A 20,943-nucleotide genomic window follows, 5' to 3' on the forward strand; every position below is an offset into this window, starting at 1 on the left:
CTAAGCCAAGCACAGTCCTGGGGTCAGAGGTCATCTCCATCCCCTTACCTGGGGGCACCAATCCTCACCCTTCCTGTGTGCCCTCCCTGGCTGCTCACCCCAGCACACCACTCTTGCTGGTGGGGGAAGTTGGCAGAGCAGAGCTGGCTGCAGGGAAACACACAGGCTGTGTGGGCAGCAAGCACGTCGGGTCCACATTTTTACTTTCATGTTCCTGAAAGCAACTCCCTGTAGCTACTCAGCACCTGCAATGAACACTTGAACACAGTAATCACCATGTACATAAGGAAGCCACTTCCCTGTTGAGACATGGCCTTCAGCATCAGAAGATGTGGGTATACTTCCAGGCTCTGCTGCTTCCTAGAAGTGCCTTCACCTCTGATGGTGCCTATTCATTTGCAAGGCAGGACAGTCATGGTACTGCCCAGGAGGGTTGCTGGGAGGACTAAGCGAAAGAGAGCCTGTGCCTGGCGCATGTCACCCCTCAAGAGAGGTTAGCTGTCATTCTCAGTCATCTTTGCTGTTGTCAGACCTGTCTTCCTGTGAGATCCTTCCTTCATCTGGGGGGGAACTAGGTCTTTCTTATCTTTGTATCCTTGGTGCCTGCTCTCATATCACTCAACAAATTGCTGAAGAATGGAAGAGGAAAGTTGAGTCACAAGGGCTCACCAAGGCCTGGAACACTGTGGGTGTTCCCAGGATCCAAGCAGCTCCAAGGAAGTGAAACTGAAGGGCATTCCTGAAACTCTCCATTCTTCCGGGTCCTACTGGTCCCATGTGTGCTCACTGGGCCCTGGGCAGCTCTTCTGGATCCCTCTGGCTCCTGGCCATTCTGGGAACCCTCTGTGTGTTGGGGGTTGGCGGGGTGGAAGGGTAGGAATTGGCAGCAGGTGTGGTGAATGCATAGAAAGGGGCATTATCTCTTAAAAGGACAGTAATTAGTAATTGCAGCTGATGGCTGTGCTAAGCTGTTTTAATGAAGAGTTCTATTTTTATAGAAAACATATAATTGAGTGAAAAAGCAGGCTATTCTCTGAGTCAGGCGGCCACGCCTCTGGAAAGTCTAATTCCTTGGCCAGGAGGCCAGAGCCTGCATAGTAAATGGTCCCCAGCCTGGGATGCACCAAGTCGGACTCAGTGGTGAAAAGCAGGGTCCAAGTCTGATGACCAAAGTGTCCCTCCTTGTAGCCATGTGACCTTGGGCAAGTCACAGAGCCTCAGCTTTTTTCTTTCTTTTTTTTTTTTTGAGATGGAGTCTCGCTCTGACGCCCAAGCTGGAGTGCAGTGGCGTGATCTCCGCTCACTGCAACCTCCGCCTCCCAGGTTCAAGCGATTCTCCTGCCTCAGCCTCCTGAGTAGCTGAGACAACACGCATGTGCCACCACGCCCGGCTAATTTTTTAAAAATTTATTTTTAGTAGAGATGGGGTTTCACTATGTTGGTCAGGCTGGTCCCAAACTCCTGATCTCAAATGATCCACCCGCCTCGGCATCCCAAAGTGCTGGGATTACAGGCATGAGTGACCGTGCCCAGCCCAGAGTTTCAGTTTCTTATCTGTAAAATGAGAATGACAGCATCTATTTACCCTGAGGATTGCTGCAGGACATCGTGCATATAAAAGTCCCAGCAGGGGCTGGCACTTCAGAAAGGGTTCAGTACATGTTTGCCCAAACTTTCATTCTCAGTCCCCAGCCCCCATTACGCGCAGGTGCTTACTTAGGTCCTCCGTGCCTCTGTCTCCTCATCTGTAAAATGGGAATCATGACAGTTTCTATCCCTCCTAGGGTGCTGAGAGGATTACAGAGCTAATGCAGCAAGGTGTCCACAGCAGTGTCCGGCTGGAGCCAGCACTGGGTGCATCATTGTTACTGTTATTGAAGCTCTTGGAGTTCAAGTATACCAGGGTGGTCCTGCCAATCAGCCAGCATGGGTTCTCGCCTCTGCTCCACCACTCATCAGCTATGTGATCTTGAGCTATCATCTAACTTTCACATTAGTTTCTTCATCTTCAAAACAGGGGTGCTGTAAAGACCACAAAATAGAGCAACCAAACCAAAACAACCAAACTGGGTGAGGAGTGTGACAGCACTCTGGCTGTGAGATCCCCAAATCCCCACATGGTTCTCTTCCTTCCAGAAAACAAAACAGCTCCCTCCCATTGTCTAGCAGCTGGAGGGTTCACTGGAGTGTGTTTTGTGCTTAGTGGGGGTTTCCCTACCATGGGGGTAAGCAGGCAGAGGAGAGGCCAGTCTCTGCTCCAAAGGTACTTCCAAACTCAAACAAGACATCCAACGCATTGGGAAACACAACAAGAACAGAATCTGGTACTCAATTGAGTGGTTCAGCTTTGAAGAACAGGGGCTCCGGGGACAAAGTGGACCTGAGGGGGTCCTCTGAAGATGGGCAGGAAGGGCAGACAAAGGTCTGTAGGGGAGAGAGGGGCCAGCCTGACAAGGTATGGATACCCTACCTGCACAGTAGGATGGGGCAGGGAGGGCCCTCTGAGCAGGAGCCAGCCTGCCCCTCACCCCCATTCAGGTGTGATCACTCAGACCCTGGCCAGGATGCAGGGGATGTGCTGAGGGATCTAGGTCTCCCAAACACATGGTCTCTCACCCATGTTAAATCCAACACATGCTCAGGACTTTTTTAAAGAGACAGTTCTGTCACCCAAGCTGGAGTGTAGTGGTGTGATCACAGCTCACTGCAGCCTGAACTTCCTAGGCTCAACCAATCCTCTCACCCCAGCCTCCCAAGTAGTTGGGACTACAGGTGTGTGCCACCACGCCTGGCTAATTTTTAAAATTTTTTGTACAGACGAGGTCTTGCTATGTCACCAGGGCTGTTTTCAAACTCCTAGCCTCAAGTGATCTTCCTGCCTTGGCCTCCCAAAGCCATTGTGCCCAGCCTAGAGGGTATGATTTTTAAAAGGACTCTAACAGGCCTTACCCTCCCTGAAAGGGGGAGGGCCACAGTCAGCCCCAGTTTTATTACCTTCCCAGAGACTAATCCCTAACAGAGAAGGGACATTTTTTAGCAGCTCTTCTTAACCCTAAAACTAATTATTTTTCCTTCAGTCTGGAGGATTAGACTGACCCATGTCCTTTAATCTTATAAGGCTCATGATGATCCTCCACCTCTTAATGAATTCATTTAACGTGATCTCACTTTGAAGCTTTAAAAATCAACAGCCTGAAAGCTTTGGTTTCCTGAAGTTAGCGCCTCCTTACTTCAAAGACTGTCCCTGACCTGGTGAAGGGCCCCAGGGCTGCTCTGAGAGCAGCCTGCCCCTACCCTGCAGCTGGCTACAGGGTTACATGGCATTCTTATCTGTTTCTGGGCTGACACAACTGGCCTCCGGGTCTCGGCTTCCCTCCCTGCAGCTACCTCCAGTAACCTTGAGAGGACTTCCCAAACACAAATTCCTGATCTTGAAAGACTTAAATGTAAACCACACAGTGCCTTTTCATGGCCATTCAGGGGTGGAAGAACTTCCCAAAAGAAGACCCTTAGGTCTTCTTACCTCAGGAGCAAAGGCAAGTTCCCAGCCAGGGCTGAGACACAAAGAAGCAATTGCCTTGGTCTCTCTGCCCTGTGTCAGACCCCCAGGGACCTGAAGATCTCCCACTGCAGAGGAGAGGTCAGCTCTGCTTTGTGGACACGGGCCTTCTCCCAGGGGCAAAAAGGCTTTGTCTTGGGGCTGGGCCTCCCCTGCTACAGAGAACCATGTGCCCTGGGCCAGAATTCCTGCCTCCAGCCCCTGCTGCAAGCAGAGAAAGCAACAAGTACCAGAAGGAAAGGGTTACCACCACCTTTGAAAACAAAACCTGAAAATATCTACGTTCCTTCCTCTTTCCTTTCTTTCCTCTCTTCCCCAGACAAACAAAACAACCTGTGTCACCTACCCTAGAAGTCTGAATGTAGGCAGACCACTAACTGGAGAATGACGACCATCAACTTTCACCTGCACATGTCACACAGAGCGAGGCCACAGAGGTTCTCACGGGACAACCCACAAAGGGAAATGCTGAATGTCAACTCAGCTTAGCTAATGAGGAACTGACCTTTGGGGAAGGATCCGGCGCTGCCAGTGCTTATGACTGGCTTAACACTTCCCTCTGCCACGTGGCTTGCAAGGTTCCCCCATGGCTGGTGTCCTCCTCAGGGGCTGTGGCAGCCAAACGTGTTTAATGAACCCAGCAAAGTGATAAACTATGTTTGTGTTAATACCTTTGATTCCATCCCCTCACTGGAGTGTTGGTATGCTAAGCATTCTTTTGATGTACTACAAGTCCTTAATAAGAACAATCAAATAAACACACTGGGTTTAAGTCAGAAAAGTTAACAGAAGCCCCGGGACTCATCCCCCCTGCTCATTGGAATGTACCACGAGAAATATATAACAAGCGCCACCTGAAAAAAAGGTGAGGCACGCCAGGTAGATCCCAGGGGCGCCCTTGAGCTCCAACGTTAGCCTTAGCTGAAGTCAGCCAAGGTATGGCTCCAGCTAATGCCTGGTTATCAGCTCAAACATTTTCCAAAACAGTCTAGGTTTCCTGGGGCAGAAGGCTGTGTGGTTCCATTTGTTTACAGGCACGTGCTCTGGCTTGTTGGGAGGCCCATATTATTCCTGTACTGGGGAGGGTCTCCAGGGCTCTGAAAGCTTCCCCCAGGACTTTCCAAGTCCCCTGGGACCAGTACTGGGCCAGCAGAAACTCCCAAGAGGGCCTACCCCGACCGACGGAGGTTCCGGGGGGTGGGAGGAGGTGGCCTTGTCCACTGTGGAGAGGGGAAGGGGAAATTGTTTGTTCTTCCCTTGACCTATGTATGGCCTGGGCTTTCAAAACCAGCCTGGCAGACTGCCAGGCCTGGGACGGGAGCCGTGACAGGCTGGTTATTGGAAAGCTCCCATCATGAGCTGAGGAACTTTGTTTGGTTACTATGGTGACCTTCACTACAAGCAGCCTGACTAAAGCCCAAGGAATTTGTTACCTAAAACCATCGCCCCACGGAGCCCATGGCTTCAGGAAGGACGCTTATCAGTGGCCCGTTCCCCTTTACCTTATATTCCTGCCCCTCCCTGGTCGGGCCTCCCAGCTGCCTCTCATACCCAAAACGAGAAGAAAGGACTCACACAGGCATCTCCAAGCGCGCACGGGACCTTTCACATTCCGCGGCTTGGCCTGGAACCCAGGCCTGGATAGGGAGCTGCTGCCCCCTGAGGCCCCCTGCGGGCCTGGCCTCTTGGCCAGGGACAGCCCGGCTGGCACATGTGTCCAGGGCTTAGTCAGAAGCCCACAGGATTTCAGGAAGCTGCTCGGGGTGTCTGGTTCCCACCGTTCGAGGTTTATGCTGTCCCTGTGGGGCTGTCTGTCTCTGCCTCATCACGTTTTTTGCCTTTTCAAACCCAAGCTCCACTAACTAAAGGTCATCCCACAGCACAGAAATCAAGATCCTCTTTGCTTTGCTTTCTAACCCCTGAATTCAGAAGGCTTTTCAAAAGTTCGACTCCACAAAAGCTGGGTTTTCTCCGGGAGCCTAGAGGCTGCCGGTATGGGAGTGGCGACTTCTTGTGCAGCCAAGGAGCTCACTCACCTTTCCCCAGAGCTTCCTTGCCTGCCTCTGTCAGGGCCCAGCCTCGGCTGCCGGCACCTCCTGGCCTACCTGGCCTTCCCCAGGCACTGCCGCCCTGGGGACCCAGGATACAGCCTCACGCTTGTTGGTGGGCAGCCTCCTCTCCCCTCCATACTGCCACCTTTCAAACACGGCTGTCCATCGACTGTGTGCCCTGAGTCTCACAATAAACCTCGCAAGCCAAGAGAGACAGAGCAGGTGTCTGTCTTTTGGCAGATGAGCAAACAGAGGCAAGGGGAAGAAGAGTGAGTTGCTGCAGGTGGCACAGGTCAGTGACAGACATGACTCAAGGGCTGAGACCTCACTGTGGCTCTCACACAAGGACCAGCTCACATGGACAGGGGTCCATTCCCCCACCAGTTTCCTCCCCTGTGGCAGGCCTCCCTGAAAGCGGTGAAACAGACAAAGCGCACGCCCAGCACCAGCCAGCTTCTGCCATCCCCGAGGCAGGCTCTGGGATCCCATGCACAGATGGCCTCTAACACTGATGGCTGAAAGGAGACGCCTCTAATAGGCCTCAGGCACTGGGATAGCCCTCTGTAAGGTGACTTTAAGTGTCCTGTGGATACAGATCTTGCTGGGGACGATGAGGTCAGGACAAAGGGAGTTTGGTTTTTGTTGTTTTGCTGCAGTGATATTTACCGGACTGGTTGTTTAATTAACTGCCTTGGCAACAGCTGGAGCCACACAGGGCTTCTCCTCAAATGCAGAGCAGCTGAGGAAGCAGGGAGCAGTGTCAATCGAAGAGCAATGACATTTTTCAGTGATCCCTGACCTGTAATGGACTCAGTGACATTTCCTGCTAATCCATGGGTTTCTATGCTCTGAGGTTTCATCTGTGGGGAATAGTATTGACTTATTTACAAAGAGATAATGGTCATACCCTATGGTCACTCACCATAGTTAGACGGTACATGGACTTCTCAGCCCCACCCCAGCCATATACATAGTATTATATCTCTATAAATGGTATATAGAGATACAATTTTTTTTTTTTTTTTTTTTTTTTTTTGCTTAAAACAACAGATTTATTCTCTTACAATTCTGGAGACCAAAAGTCCCCGTATTTTTTTTTTCCCGATTAGTTTTGCAGCCTTTTAGGGCCAGCTGGATCAAAACAGAGCTCCTCGGGATCCTGGAGGTGAGGAGCTCATGGTGGCTCAAGATGAAGAACCTACTGCTGCTTCCCCCCAGACCCACAGCCCTGGACAAGCAGACTGAGGAAAGTGAGGCACTACTGGGGGCGGGGCCTGCAGACCCCCAAATGCTTTGCAGCACACTCTACAGTGAGTGACAGGTTGCAGAATAACCTCCAGAATCCCTCAGGGCATGGAACTCGAATGCTTTCCTCTGACCTCAGAGCTGACTCCCCTAGGCCCCACCCTCCACAGCTCCTGAAGCCCTTGCAGTCGCTCTGCGACGTCTGCATGGGTGAGTTGTTCCCACGGCAGAGGTTCCTGCCTGCAGACACTGGCTCTCCAGGAAGATCCTTGCAAGCCTTGGGGAAGCACCCGAGACAGGGGCACAGTTACCCTGCACATTGACAAACAGCACAGTCGGCACCAGGGCTCCTCAACCTTTTTTGAGGTCGGGCTCCCTTTGAGAATCTGCTGAGAGCCATTTCCATGGACTCAGGCTTACATGCACAAAATGTCATAGTTCAGGTCCAGGGATTCTTGGAGACCCAGATGTCCACCCTTGGGCCTCCTGGGGGCAATCACCAACCTCAAGGCAGCCCCTGACCAACGGCACTGTCAGTGAGTGGAGCACTTCCTGGGGAAGGAGTCAGCACCTGAGTAAGCATGGGGGGAAGGGAAGGGTGGAAAGTGCACGTGTCGAGGCAGGGCAGCAGCGGGGGCACACACTGACCACAGGGAGAGGGACAGCTTCCTAGCCCAGTCCAAGAGCCTGGGAAGATGAACGCAGGAGGCACCCCTAGGGTGAGAGTCAAGGAAGCTGATGGGGAACTATGAGTGGGTCCCCCACACTGGGCAGACCCCATTTTCTGCCACACCTCACACACCCTGGGCTGCAGCCAGATTTCCAAAAAAGGGAGTTAGCCTCCCCACAGCAGGCCAGGGGAGCTGCTTTAGCCTGGCAGAAAGCAATCAGCTCAGAAGTCAGCAAGAGATGCTGAGTGGTGAGATGTCAGGTGCTGGGATGGAGGGGCCCCCTCAGCTGGAACTGGGCAGGTACAAATCACCTTCCTTGGCTCCATCAGAGCAGCGGTGCTCCCACCTGCATCATCGTCTCAGTTTCCAAGGAAGATTTCATTAGGAAATTCTGATGCCGAGCTGAGGCAGGCCTCTTGCTTCTCCTGTGCTCCACAGACCCAGGGTGGACAAAGAGCCCTTTCCTTTCCCCAGCCTAAGATTCTAAATCTTTCTGCTTGGCCATTTCAGTTTCCGATGAAGCCTAACTGAAGTGTAAACACACACAGGCACTCAGGCCAGCGGTAGTGGGTCAGACCGTGCCAGAGAGGTGCGAGGATGGAGCTGGGATCAAAGCAAGGTTACTGGCACTAGGAGTGGGGAACCTACATCTTTTGTGCATTTTCATTAAAAATAAAATGTTCTTACCTTGTATTACTGTACTGTACTTGGGATTAACAAGACAAGGCAACTAATCCCTTGTCCACACAGTTTTCTCTGTGTTAGGATTTCCTAAGCTACTCACCTTTGGGGGTGAAGTGACTGGAATTTTAGCAGTCTCTCTGTCTTTTTCTTTTGAGACCGAGACTCTCTCTGTCGCCCAGGCTGGAGTGCAGTGGCGCAATCTCGGCTCACTGCAACCCCTGCCTCCCAGATTCAAGTGATTCTCCTGCCTCAGCCTCCCAAGTAGCTGGGATTACAGGCACCTGCCATCACACCGAGCTAATTTTTCTATCTTTATTAGAGACAGGGTTTCACCATGTTGGCCAGGCTGGTCTTGAACTCCTAACCTCAGGTGATCCACTCGCCTCAGCCTCCCAAAGTTCTGGGATTATAGGCGTGAGCCACTGCGCCTGGCCTTTGGTAGTCTGTTGAATGCTGCTGGGGCAAGGCTCAGAATCAGGGCCAGCCACGAACACAAAAGACAGGCTGTGTCAAGTTGGCCACACACTCTGCTTACACCTGGCTGTGAGCAGTGGGGACCTGCCTAGGCCAGGATGGAGGGGGAACACGCGGGGCAGGGGTTAGTGTGGACTAGGGCAAGCAGGGCAAGGTTCAAGGGTCTTGGGGCTGCAGACCAGGCTGACCAGCAGGATGAACACCCATTGTTGGCCTTGGTCACTGGGGCTCCCCTCTTCAGGGAGGCACATTATGGGGTTTATATTTAGGAAACATTGCCACTCCCAAAGCACCTTTCTTTAGCTTTGGGGAGGAGGAAGCCATCAACAGCAGTGCTCGGCACGCTGGCAAAGGCCACAAGCAGAACTATCTGCTGTCGTTTGAAGGAGGCCAAGGGTGAAGGAAAACCTGAACCCACCCCTGTGGTCAGCCCTGCCTCTGATGGGCTGGGGATGGACAGAGGTGAAAGCCCAGTGACGGGAACCTCCCTAGGCTGGGACCACTGAAGCTTCCCTTCATCACCCAGCAATTTTTTCCTAATCCTTTGTGAACTTATTTACACGGCGTGAGTCACCTATCAGGGCAGCCAGGACTCTAGCTTCTTCCTTGCTGTCTGCAGGGGGACAGCCTTGGGCTGGTTCTAAATTGCCTTCCTTCAGGCCCTAAGGTGGAACAGCGGGAAGTGGGTTACTTAGGGGTCCCTAATCTGGGATCACAGGATTCTGGGAAACAAAGCTTGTTACACTCAGTGTCACCTGCCCTTAGGGGCAGAAGGCAGAAATCAAAAGATGACTCCCCCTAGCTCCCCTGACAGAGCAACACATCCTCTCGCCTCAGTTGGCCCAGCACGGCCTTGTTCCCAGTGTCCTGGCTGGGTGGCAGCAGGTCCTCTGTGTCCTACTACCACTTAGGCCAAGTGCAACTTAAACCCTGCTCCAAGAAGTGGGACATCTGGCTGATGCAGTAAATGAGGAAGGTGGGGAGGTATGAAGGAGCAGGACCACCTTGGAGGGCCATAACCCCTGTCTCCAGCTGCCAGCCCAGCTCATGTTAGAATCCCATCCTTGGCTGACTGTGTCAGGGCTATGATTAACTTAAAGAAGTTATTGTCATCCTGAGGCTCATGCAGAGCCCAGGGCAGGCAGAAGCAGCCCAAACACATGCATTCAAGCAGTCTCCCTTGTGGCCCATGCAGACCCCACCTCATGGGGGCTGAGGAGCAGCATGTGTACCCCATTACCCACCAGGCACCTCCTGGTGCAGAGCACCACAGCTGTCTGCTGACCCCACCCGTCCTCACTCCCGTCTCTCCACCAGGGATTGTGCATGCAGCGGGTGCTTACTTCATGTGTGTTGGCTGACACCATGGCAGGGCAGGTGTGCATGGGCACTTGCTGCAGAGGCCAGCCAGCTCCCCCCACTGCCAGAGTGTTCCCAGGGCACTCACTTGAAGTTCTCAGGGTGCTCGGTGATGGCCATGTTGACAACATCCAGGGCATGCTGGTGGTGCTTCTGGGCAGAGAAGAGCAGTGCCAGCAGGTGGAGGGCGTGGGCATCATCCTTGCATACCTTCAGGGCCTCCTGCAGCTGCTCCATGGCACTGGAGATCTGTTGAAGGAACCCACCAGCTTAGCCTTCCCCAGGCACATGGTGCCCTGGGACTCAGGAGCCAGATGCCAGTCAACAAGGGCACTCACACTCAACTCAAGGGAGCCCCAGGCACTGGGGGCACGGATGCTGCTGTGAGAAGACACCTGCCCCAGATGGCCTGGCGAGGAGGAGTCTGCTGCCACACTCAGGAATGAAGAGAGGCAGGTTTGTGGTGTGGCACAAAGGACCATGGCAGCCACCAGGAAGCACTTCTGAAATGGGGGGAGTGGGAGCCACAGGGTGAGGCAGCCACGTGTGGAAACGTCACCCTGGAGTTCTGCTGATGTATCAGGAGACCCTGACTTCCAGGAGGAGATGATGAACATGGGGTGCTCCAGGTAGGGGGTGCAGCTTGACCACAGGAAGGGAAGTGTGCAGAGGCAAGTGCCTAGATGATAGGGAGACTGGCCTCTAATGTGGGCACAGTGGGAATCTGGGACTAGAATCCAGATTCTAGTCTTGTGTTTTGTTTTCAATTCAACAAATATTTATTAAGCCTGGTTCTGGACAGGTGGGATGAGGCCAGATTATGCAGGGTCAGGAAAGCCACACTCGAAGGGTCTGGATTTGGACGTGGCCTCAGGAAAGCCTTTCCTTCCATGTGGTGGGGAGACCAGAGGTCACCACGGGTCCCAATTTTCACTGGCTTTAGTTTGCTGCCTCCCTTCTCGGAGCACTGCATGAAAGAGGGCAGGCCCCAGCTGCTCCAGTAGCCCAGTCAGTGAGCCCAGGAGGGGCTGGTGTGGCATGGAAGGGCACCTTCTACTGCTCCCGCCAACCCTGCAGGCAGGACTCCAACGTTCTACTGGATCTGGCTGCAGAGGGCACGGGTGATTTGCAGCTGTGGCCAGGGCCCCACCTGCAAGTGGTAACAAGGTTATGGGGTCAGTCGGTGCCCCAGCACATCCTATGGGGACTATTTCAGGGCTGAGACCACACACTTGCTTGGCTGCCTGCCACCTTGCCAGGTTGGGTCTCTGCCCATAGCTGGACTTATGGGAGGATATGGAAGGTTCAAGGAGCCCTTTCCTGAAGAGACCATTCTCGGCACAACACAACACCCCCAGGATGGGTCCCAAGAGTCCCCTGGATGCAAAAGACACCCGAGGCCCCTCTCCTTGCCTCCGATTCTACCTCCCCAGACCCATCTACATTCAGCTGTGGAGGTTACTACCCTCAGAGAAAAAGCTCCCCGCCCCATGGGCCCTGGCCTGCACACTCCTGACAGGGTCTGGGGAATGTTTCCACAAGCATTAAGGAGAAAAAAGAATTCTGGCAGTTACCAACATAAACTCTCTTCTTCAAAAGAGGCTGGCCAGTCCTGTGACTACAGCAGCCCCTTACGCAGTCCCACGTGACCTGTGAGGTGGCCCGCTGTACCCCTTACATCATCTCCTCATTCTCTACAAAACACCCCAGAGTCCCTGGCCCCTGCACCCTGCTGGGCACCCCTGCACCATGCCCTGCCTGAGGCAGCCCCCACCTGCTGCCTGTCATCTGAGCTGATTGATCCTGCTCGTTTTGGCCAGTGGAGGGGTCCTATATTTGTGAATACACAAGAGCTGGGTTCTAGAGTTGGCGCTGCCGCTCACTCGCCTTTGTCCCGCATTCTCTCTGAATTCAGTTCCCTTATCTGCAAATTAGGCATATGCTTTTCCACAGAAGGGTTCCAAGAGCTAATGTACATGCAAAAACGCTATCTTCTATCCCTTCCATTCTTTTCACACAGCAGAGCAAGTTAGCAGCAGAGCAAGTTAGCAGCAGAGCAGGCGCTCCCATGTGGGGGTCCTGACTCCAGGCCAAGTGCTCTTGTGTGAGCTATGCAGGCTGCTAAGCCTGAGTCTGGTGAGTGATGGGCCTGGCCTCAAAGCTGTCGCAGGTCAAGGCCAGCCCTCCTTGTGCTGTGGGTCCAGGGGCACGGCAGGGCCCAGCTGGCCATCTCCTCCTCATCCCTGATTCCTAGCACCTCCAACCTGGCCTGATTCCCCAGGATGCAGGGAATCCTCTCCCCCACACACTGCTGCTTCAGTGAGCAGTGCCCTTAGCTTGAGGTTCTGCACCCTGTAGAAAGGCTGTGACCAGGTCTGGAAAGAGAGGGTTGGGAGAGAAACTTGCGGCAGGCTGGAGGGTGGAGGGCCAGGAAGACCTGGCCCTAGGATAAAGAATCTGCCAGCTACATACCCAGGGCTGACGAGGCCCTCCCCTCTGAACATGTTCACGCGGTGATGTGGAAAGAATCTGATGTGTGGCTGACAGATAAACACCCTCTCCTGCTCAGAGGCTCTGGGGTGAGGTTGGGGTGTGGCTCCCGGCTCTGCCACTTCCCAGCTGGCACCTTAGGGAAAGAGGACTCACCTCTCTGAGCTGCAGTTTCTCTGCTACAAAATGAGGATAATGGTTAAACCTATTTCAGTGTCCATGAAGATGAGACACTATGAAAAATGCCTTGCAAAGTACTGGCGGAAAAAACACCTTTGAAGTGTGAGTTTCCCTCTTCAAGCCCCAAAGCCAGAAAACTAAGGAAGAGGACAGAACCTTCCTTCCAGCCTGAAGGCACGTGCTCTCAGGCCTGGGAGCTGCGTTAGCTCCTGTGACTCTCTCCACGTCAGGGTTCCATCCCTGCAGGAACCCCATGAGTCTCTTTTTAAGAGTCCTGCTCCTTGCCAAACCTCAGACCCAGCCTTCCATCCTTCTCGTGGGGCCTTGGGTCCCCAGTCTGCCTGGCTTCTGTGTTGGTCTCCAGCCTGGCCTCTGTGCAGGCTGTGGGCACCAGTGCCAGGCCTGGAGTTCTACCCTGGGCACCTTACTTTGTGGATAGGTCAAGGAGCATACGAGGACATTAAGATCCGCGGGGCCACTGGCTCAGCTTGTTGGTGGCCCTAAGGCTGCTCCTGTGCTGGTGACTCTGCTAGAACAGACCTGATTATCCTGGGCTACGTATCCAAATCCACAGCCATCACCGTGCCAGCCAGCCAGATGAACTCTTGGCAGGATGGGCTGGCTGGGGGCCTCAGAGACCCAGGCAGGCTAGGACTCTAGCTTACAGTCCATTCAGGGAGTTCTCGAGTTCTCTCCCTGAGGCTGCCAAAATGAGGTCTCCAAGGAAACTGGGCACTAGGCTCCACTGGCTCCACTGGCCTGGCCCGCCATCTCTCTAGGAGGATGGATGCTATTCATCAGAGTGGGATGAATAACTGAACAGGTTAAAAAATGCATCACCAAAGGTTTATCGTTCACTTGATTAGCAAGAAAAGCACTGGTTCTTTTACAGGGTACTAAAAATAAAGTTGGTGTTCCTGGGAGGGGAGGGATGCTCCTGGAGGGGCACAGAGGTGCCCCGTGCCTGTCCAAGACCTGGGGTCAGGAGTGAGGAGTGGGGACAGGGTGGGGGCGCAGCCTAGAGGTGGAGGAGGATGGAGGGAGTCACAGGGGGAGGGGCAGTGCAAGAGGAAGGGAGTGAAGCCACCAACGACAGTGGAAACAACAACCGGAATGACATCAGGGCCGTTGGGGAGAAAATGGTTGAGACAGAAGGACCTGGAGAGGGAGACAGAATGCCTCAGAAACAGAGTGACAATTCAGGTCAGGTCAGGACAGACACAGACACCCGGACAAGGGTCTAGGCATGGGGTGAGAGGGAAGGGGTCCCAGCACTCAGAGTAACTGTGACGAGAGGAGGAGCCAGGCTGACGCAGGGCAGAGCCTGGCTTGCCCCAGAGGTAGAAGAAATGCAGCTCGCCGAAGTGACCATAAGACCAAGCCCCGGCCGGTGAGCATGCTCTCAGGGCCCCATCCCCAAAAGGGTCAGGGGAGCGGGGTACCTAAACCCCGTGGGCTGTGGATCAGAGAGGCCTGGGTTCTATGCTGGCTCGGCCTCAGTGGTGTCCTCCGGTAAAAAAATGGGACTGCTGTGGCCCGCTCCTCAGAAGGTAGGGCTTCCCCAGGCTGGTATAGGGGACACAGCACCATCCCCAGCAGGCAGGGCTGCCCTACACCTGACAGCAAATACATGGGCTTCTGCGGGCTTCCCTCCATCAGCCTGGATCTCAGCCCATTTCCTGGGTGGTGCAGGCGAGGAGAGCCGCACTGTGGGAGCCAAAGGCTTGTCTGCAATCCCCGGGCAGTTAGGCGGGGGCATCGGCAGGCATCAGGGTCAAGCCACCCGAGAGGTCCTGTTTCGGAGGCTATGTGTGTGCCCAGAGCACCAGCCTGCAGGCTGAGGTGCCACAGGAAAGTAAAGGAGGCTCTGAAGGACCTGAGGTGGGGAGTCCTGGACACACCAGCATTCTCTCAGCACCCCTGGGGAAAAGGTGGGTCTGCCTGCAGAGTCATGGTGGAGGTGGTCCTGGGGCTAAGTAGTCAGCAGACAGGAGGTCCCTATGGGGCCCCAGAGGCCAGGGCCTAATGGTGGTGTCCACACAGTGAAGGAGTAGCTTGGGGGTCACAGAGAAAGCCCAACATGCAACAGCTCCATGAGCCTGCCCATTACTCTATCCCCAAGACCCTTGGGGAAAAGCCAGTGGAAGGCGAGGACACAAATAAATAAGTGACAGGTGGTCACTCATCAACATCTCAGTCCACTGAAATGTTGTAGGGGGAGTGAGGGCGGAGAACACGCCCTTCCTGTGTACCCGCCACAGCTTTACCCACATTACCTGACCTCATCCTTACTGACCCCTCTGATGAGGGCTCAAAGGGCTTACATGACAGATAAGGAAACAAACTCAGGGAGGCGAAGTCACTTGCAGAGGGTCACACAGCTGGTAAGCTGGGTTTCCAGGAGAAGATCAGCAGCCCCCGGGGATCTGGGGGTTAGGAACAGGGACAACCCACCTGTCGGACGAGGGCCAGCTGCAGCGAGACATAGAGGATGACCTGGGGGTCACTGGGCGCCAGCTGCTGAGCCCTGTATGGGGAGAGGGAGTGACAAGTCAGGCACCAGGAGTTGAGTGACTAACGTGTGACTCGGGCCTCCAGCATGCCAGCCCTGTGCTGGGCGCTATGAGGCAATACCCTGGGGGATTCTGCCAGGCTCTGCCTCAGAGGGGCATCCAGCTGGCAGATGAAGACCAAGGAAGGTGGCCCACAGGCAGCCCAAGGCAGGGACGGTGGGCCTGAGGGGGCTGGCACCTGCTGAGGTAGGGGCCATCTGGGAGGGCAGCCCTGGGGTGACAGACCCCAAAGAAGACAGACGATGGGATGAATACACATCCCACGGGCAGAGAGGGAGTGACAAGTCAGGCACTAGGGCAGAGAAGCTAGCCTCGCTGCTCTGAGCATCTGCCAGGAAATCCCTGTAGGGGCTGGGGATGGTGGGAGGGGTGGCTTGGGAGGAGCTAGAAGGAGGTGAATGTCATTTTTGAGCCCCTATTACACATAGGATACTGTGCAAGGTGCTTTTTCTGCTTTATCTTCTGTAATTACTACAACAGCAATGGGTTACTATATCCATTTTAGACCCCTGAGCCCTGGGAGAGCAGGAACCGAGCCTCGTGGCTGCTGGAGCACCCCAGAGCTGCAGGCAGGGCTCAGCTGCCTGCCCAACCCCAAACGCCTATCCCTGCTTGCTGTGTGCAGTTTCCTCATCTGTCAAATGGAGATAGAAATGTTTGTTCTGCCCACATCAGAGGGTCTCATGAGGTAAAGCTTGTGAATCTGCCACCAAAGGCAAGAGGGGCCTCTGCTGCAGGTGGGAGCCTCCTCACCTCTCCAGCGTCTGCAGTGCCTTCCGGTGCAATTCATCTTGCTTGGACTTCAGGGTGGCTGCAGGGGACAGGACAGAAACCGAGCCATCAGGGGTCACTGAAGGGCGCCGGCCCAGCCCTGCACCATCCTCAAAGCACACAGCTCTGCAGATAAAGGCCCCACCAGGGTCCCATCTGGCAAACTTCAAACTCCAGCAGCCTGGGCCAATGCCCTGGCTTCTAGCATATTCCTTGGCATGCCAGTTGCTTCTACTGCATTGCCTTCTCCACCGCCTGAACCACCTTAACCCTTTCAAAGGCCGATGCCTACAAGCATTTCACGACATGGGCATCCCACCCAGGAGGCCCAAGCCTTGAGAGAGGGGCCACCACCTCTGCCTGGCCACACACCTTCCTAGGCTTCCTGACCCACTAGGAAGTTTGAACCCAAACCAGGCACCTTTCTGGTAAACTGCATCCCATTTAAAATGCAGCAGGGCAGGTGTTCTTAGCCTTGGCTGCACACTTAACTAACTACCCAGGAAGCTTTAACATGATTGCATTCAGGCCCCTCCCAAACCAGATCAGAATCCCACTGGCGAGGACCAAGCATTGACAGTTGTCAGAGCTCCCCAGATTCGAAAGCTTAGAAAGCAACCGCTATTTGGAGAGTTAAAGGGACAAGGAGGGTGTCTTGCTCAAAGTAGACTTTGACAAAGGGGCTGATGACTCCCTCACTTGACCAGCATGTGCAGACCCAGGTGTTCCTTATGCAGGGCTCATTTATACCCGATGTCACCGTGACTGCCGCTCCCAGCAACTGGCATTTGGGGGAGGTGGGCATGGGCTGATTACTATTCCAGGTTTGGTCTGGGTGGCGGCCCGTCACTCCCCATCCCTCAAGCTACAAGGAGATGAAGGTAGATGGTTGCCTGATAGACGGGGTAAGACACAAGGCTGAGCTGGCAGGGTTGGCAAGAGAAGGCCAGGTGTGGGGCAGGAAGGAGCAGAATCCATTAGCCGAGCACAAGTAGTTACTAAGCACCTGCTGTGTACCCAGCCCTATGCCATGTATCGAGGGGGATTTAAAAGGCTCCAGAAGATCATAGCAGTGCTGAGGTTAAAGGCAGGCCTATGAGAACCAGAATGGAGACATTGTGGGGTGGAGGGCTGATGGCGCATCACAGACAGGAAGCAGGAGTTCCACAGAGAAGATCAGCATGGGCTTTGCTGGAGCTGCGGCTGGGCCTCGAGGCCCATGAAGAGGGGAGAGGAAGGCATGTTTGAGGGTGGCGACAGTCTGGGCGAAACAGTGGAAATGGGTCTGAGGGGTGTGTGTGTGTATGCACGTGTGTATGTGTGCACACATGGGCATCTCTCCCAGAGGAGTGCATGGTGTCTCTGGAGGCATGGCCTGAGGGGAGGGGCACTGGTAGGACAAGATGCCTCTGAGGCAGTTAGGAAGCCTGAGCCATCCCCAAGCAGAGGCCTCCTGGGGCCTGGCACTCACCGTCGGTGGCCTGCAGGCTATAGGTGAGACCCAGAGCCAGGTAGCCCTTGGGGAGGAACTCCCCGGCTTCCTCTCCAAGGCTGATCACCATCATGGCAAAGCGCTCTGCTTCCTCTAGCTGCAAAGAGGAGAGATAGAGGTCATGGGGGTGGGGCTGGAGTTTCCTCTACCAGTGAATGACTCCCTGGACCTGTTTCCGAAACAGAAGCCTTGTGCTCAAGGTCACAGGGCCTTACTCTCACAGGGAGAAGCTTCCCTTGCCCCAGAGATCCCAGCTCCCCAAAGCTTGTTCTGCTGAGAGCATGAACCCAAGACCGGGCCAGTTTGGGCCAGCTCCTTTCCTCCCATGGCCTCTGGAGGGGCCTGTGTCTGTGCCTGTCCTGCTCGGCACATACAGGGAAGCCAGGGCCGGGGCAGGCAGGGGTCTGTGGCTGTGCCTCAGGAACATGTGCCTTGCTGGATGTCCTCAGCCCCATGGAGCAGGCAGGCAGCCACTCTGGCCCCATCCATGAGCTCGCTCCCTCTCTGAAACAAGGAGCTCAAACTTTCAGGGGAAAAAGGCCTGGGGCTGTTTTTGTCCTGGAAGCAGGAAGGACTGTTCCAGTTGGAAATGGACCAACCGGTATGGGTCACATGTGCACACATCATCACACAACATGGGACACAAAGAGAGGGGCACGTACAAGGTGGGCCTGGGGACACTCTGGGCCCCCATAGGAGTCAGGCCGGTTTAGGGGGCAGGGGACAGCCAGGGGCCTTTGTCATGCCCACTCATGGCACACATGCCTCCAAGAAAGGCCCCCTTCCTCCCATCCAACCCAGGAAATGGCATGCCTGATGTGGTAGTGTGCCCAAGTTCATGTCACCGAAAACGCCAGTTTCCAGAGAGGGCAGGGATGCTTCCTCTGTCACTAAGACTGGCGCTGACCCACAGCAAGAGACTGAATGCCATGTGCAAACCCTTCAGTGCCACCCAGACATCAAAGCCCCCAGCCATGGGCATCTCTCCTGGTCAGAGGCTCACAGAGTCAGGAGACCAGGGAATGAGATTCAAACCCAAGTTGGCTTCTGGCCCCAAAGCCAGCGCTGCCCCTGCCTGGCCCCCATCCCTGCTCAGGCCCATCCCGCTAGCAGGAGATGGGCAGCTCTGGGTATCTTGGGGCCTGACCACAGGACACAGCTAGGAAGAGGGGCAGTGGATTCTCTTTCCCTGGAGTTAGGAAGTGAGATCATGAGACAGAGGCTACTAGCCAGGGTGAGCTATGTGCAAACTGAAAGAGCAGAGAGGAGAAAACAACACCAAGGCACAGAGAAGCCGAGGAAGCTGCATGATGACCTGGAGGGAGATGGCGGGAGAGGCTGTCTGCCCACCATGCCCGACTCAGCTGACCAGAGCAGCCCTCCAGCCACCTCATGGGCGAGCTCAAGCTGCCAGCCTGGGCAGTGGGCTGCTTCCTGATTGCTGGGCTGGCCACTAGAAGGATGAGGGTGTCTGGGGAGCTGGGTTTCTGTCTTTGGCACCAATAGGCCCGAGAACCCAGGGTTCATGGGAGGCCATAGTTGGGGAAACCCCACAGCTGTCTACAGCTCAGCCTCAGCCAGCCAGGTGGACCCAAGGCTATAGATGCTAAGATCTGTCTCCTAGGCCACGTGGCAGCAGGACTCAGGAGGGCTGCTGGGGCCTGAAGCCAGAGCCACATGGTGAGAAGAGCACTGGAAGACAAGCCCCAGACAGGCTCCAGTCCTGGCTCAGCACCTGACAGCTGTGGGGCTTGAAGAACACACTCAGTTTCTGTGTCCCAAGGTCCTCATATGCAAAATGGCAGGTTGGACCCCCGCTCCTCCCCTCTCCCCACAGCCCTCCACTGATGTTTTTGTAGCACCAGGCCCTGTGCTAGGCCTGGCTGAGGAGCTGACACAGGAGGCACACACCTGGCAGGACCAGGTGGCCCCTAGTTAAGGCCCCACTGTGTGGTGCTGACATAGGGCTACTGGAACTCCAAGAGCTTATCAGGTGGCTGTGGTTACCCCAGGAGGTGGCAGAGGTGGAAAAGGAGGCAACAAGGGAGGGGAAAGTAAGCAAATAGCACCCTCTTTTCTTCCTAATATACCCCTGGCTAATGAGGCTCATCTCACACACTATCTCAGGCATTATGAGGCTCCATTCAAACAGAAAAAGCTTTCTTATAAACACCAAGCACAAGTTATAAAAAGAATCCAGACACCCGCTGCACTGCATGAATACATGGCCATGTCCTTCTGCTCAGCAAATGCCAGCTTCAGCTCCTGCAACCCAAGCAGAGAGGGTGCCAGGAACACGGCTCAGCAAATACTGACAAAGTATCTGTCCTCCAGTTCATATACATCATATTCTAGATTAAAAGAGCTCATCATCCTTTAGCTTTATAAAGTGAAGACACACATCCTTAATGTGTCCAACTTGTGATCCACTCTGACCCCGAGATTAGTAGCATTCCTTGTCCAGTACTTGCCAGCATTGTCCACGTAGTTTAAAACCGTCTCTAAGCCTGGTGTCAGCATTTGCCTCAAATCAAAATCCCAAGGCTTAATGTACCATCTCCCTATATGGCCAACATAATTTAATTTCTTTTTTTTTTTTTTTTTAAATAGAAAATGGTGTCTCACTATGTTGCCCAGGCTGGTCTCGAACTCCTGGGCTCAAGCAATCCTCCTGCCTCGGCCTCCCAAAGTGCTGGGATTACAGGTGTGACCCGCCACATCCAGCCATAATTTTGATTTCTATTACCATACTACGAGGCAGGCTTTTTGCATGCAGAGTCATAGCAGTGATTAGGAAGGAAAAAAAGTATGATCAATTCTATTAAGTATGATAACATACAATACAATAGCACACAGTATTAATATACATGGGTACTGTAGCTGGCAAAAGGGGAGAATAACGTCACAAGAGTGGAAATCCTAAAGCCCTTGAGAATTTGACTTTGTCACCTCTGTTCTGAGGTACTATAATCCCACCCAACTCCGGAATCAGCCCCACATCCATGAGTAGGCACTTCATGCAAAGAGGCAGGGCAGTCTAGCAGCTAAGAACACAAGCTCTGGGGCCAAACACCCTGGTCCAAATCCTGGGCTGGTCACTTGCTAACCTTGGGCAAGTCACTTTGTTTTGTTGTGCTTCCTTCTCTCTTCTGTAAAACGGGGATAACAACAGTGTCTCTCCCTGGATGAGGTGCTGGGAGGACAGGATGAGATAAGATGGGGCAATGCTCACAGCAGTGCTTAAAAAAAATTAACTATTATTAATTGTTGTAATTTATATATCTATATATTTACATATGTAGATATATAACTATATTTCATATATGATATCTACTTTCTTATATGTATATAAGCTTTAATATAATAATATAAGCTTTTTTTTTTTTTTGAGATG

At 53.9% G+C, this 20,943-nt stretch overlaps 1 protein-coding gene across 9 annotated transcripts in view; it reads right to left on the reverse strand.

The window, feature by feature from the left end:
* TTC7A (tetratricopeptide repeat domain 7A) overlaps positions 1 to 20,943 on the reverse strand; it is a 158,374-nt gene that overhangs the window by 35,906 nt on the left and 101,525 nt on the right. For all 9 annotated transcript variants that reach the window (XM_063649404.1, XM_063649402.1, XM_054472956.2 and 6 more), the window contains 4 exons: positions 17,529 to 17,646; positions 16,040 to 16,097; positions 15,168 to 15,240; positions 10,132 to 10,292 (listed from right to left, as the gene is read on the reverse strand). In XM_063649404.1, the coding sequence (XP_063505474.1) occupies positions 10,132 to 10,292; positions 15,168 to 15,240; positions 16,040 to 16,097; positions 17,529 to 17,646 (410 nt within the window). The remainder of the gene's footprint in view (positions 1 to 10,131; positions 10,293 to 15,167; positions 15,241 to 16,039; positions 16,098 to 17,528; positions 17,647 to 20,943) is intronic.

Source organism: Pongo pygmaeus, chromosome 12 (assembly GCF_028885625.2).
Source record: "Pongo pygmaeus isolate AG05252 chromosome 12, NHGRI_mPonPyg2-v2.0_pri, whole genome shotgun sequence".
Lineage (NCBI taxonomy): Eukaryota > Metazoa > Chordata > Mammalia > Primates > Hominidae > Pongo > Pongo pygmaeus.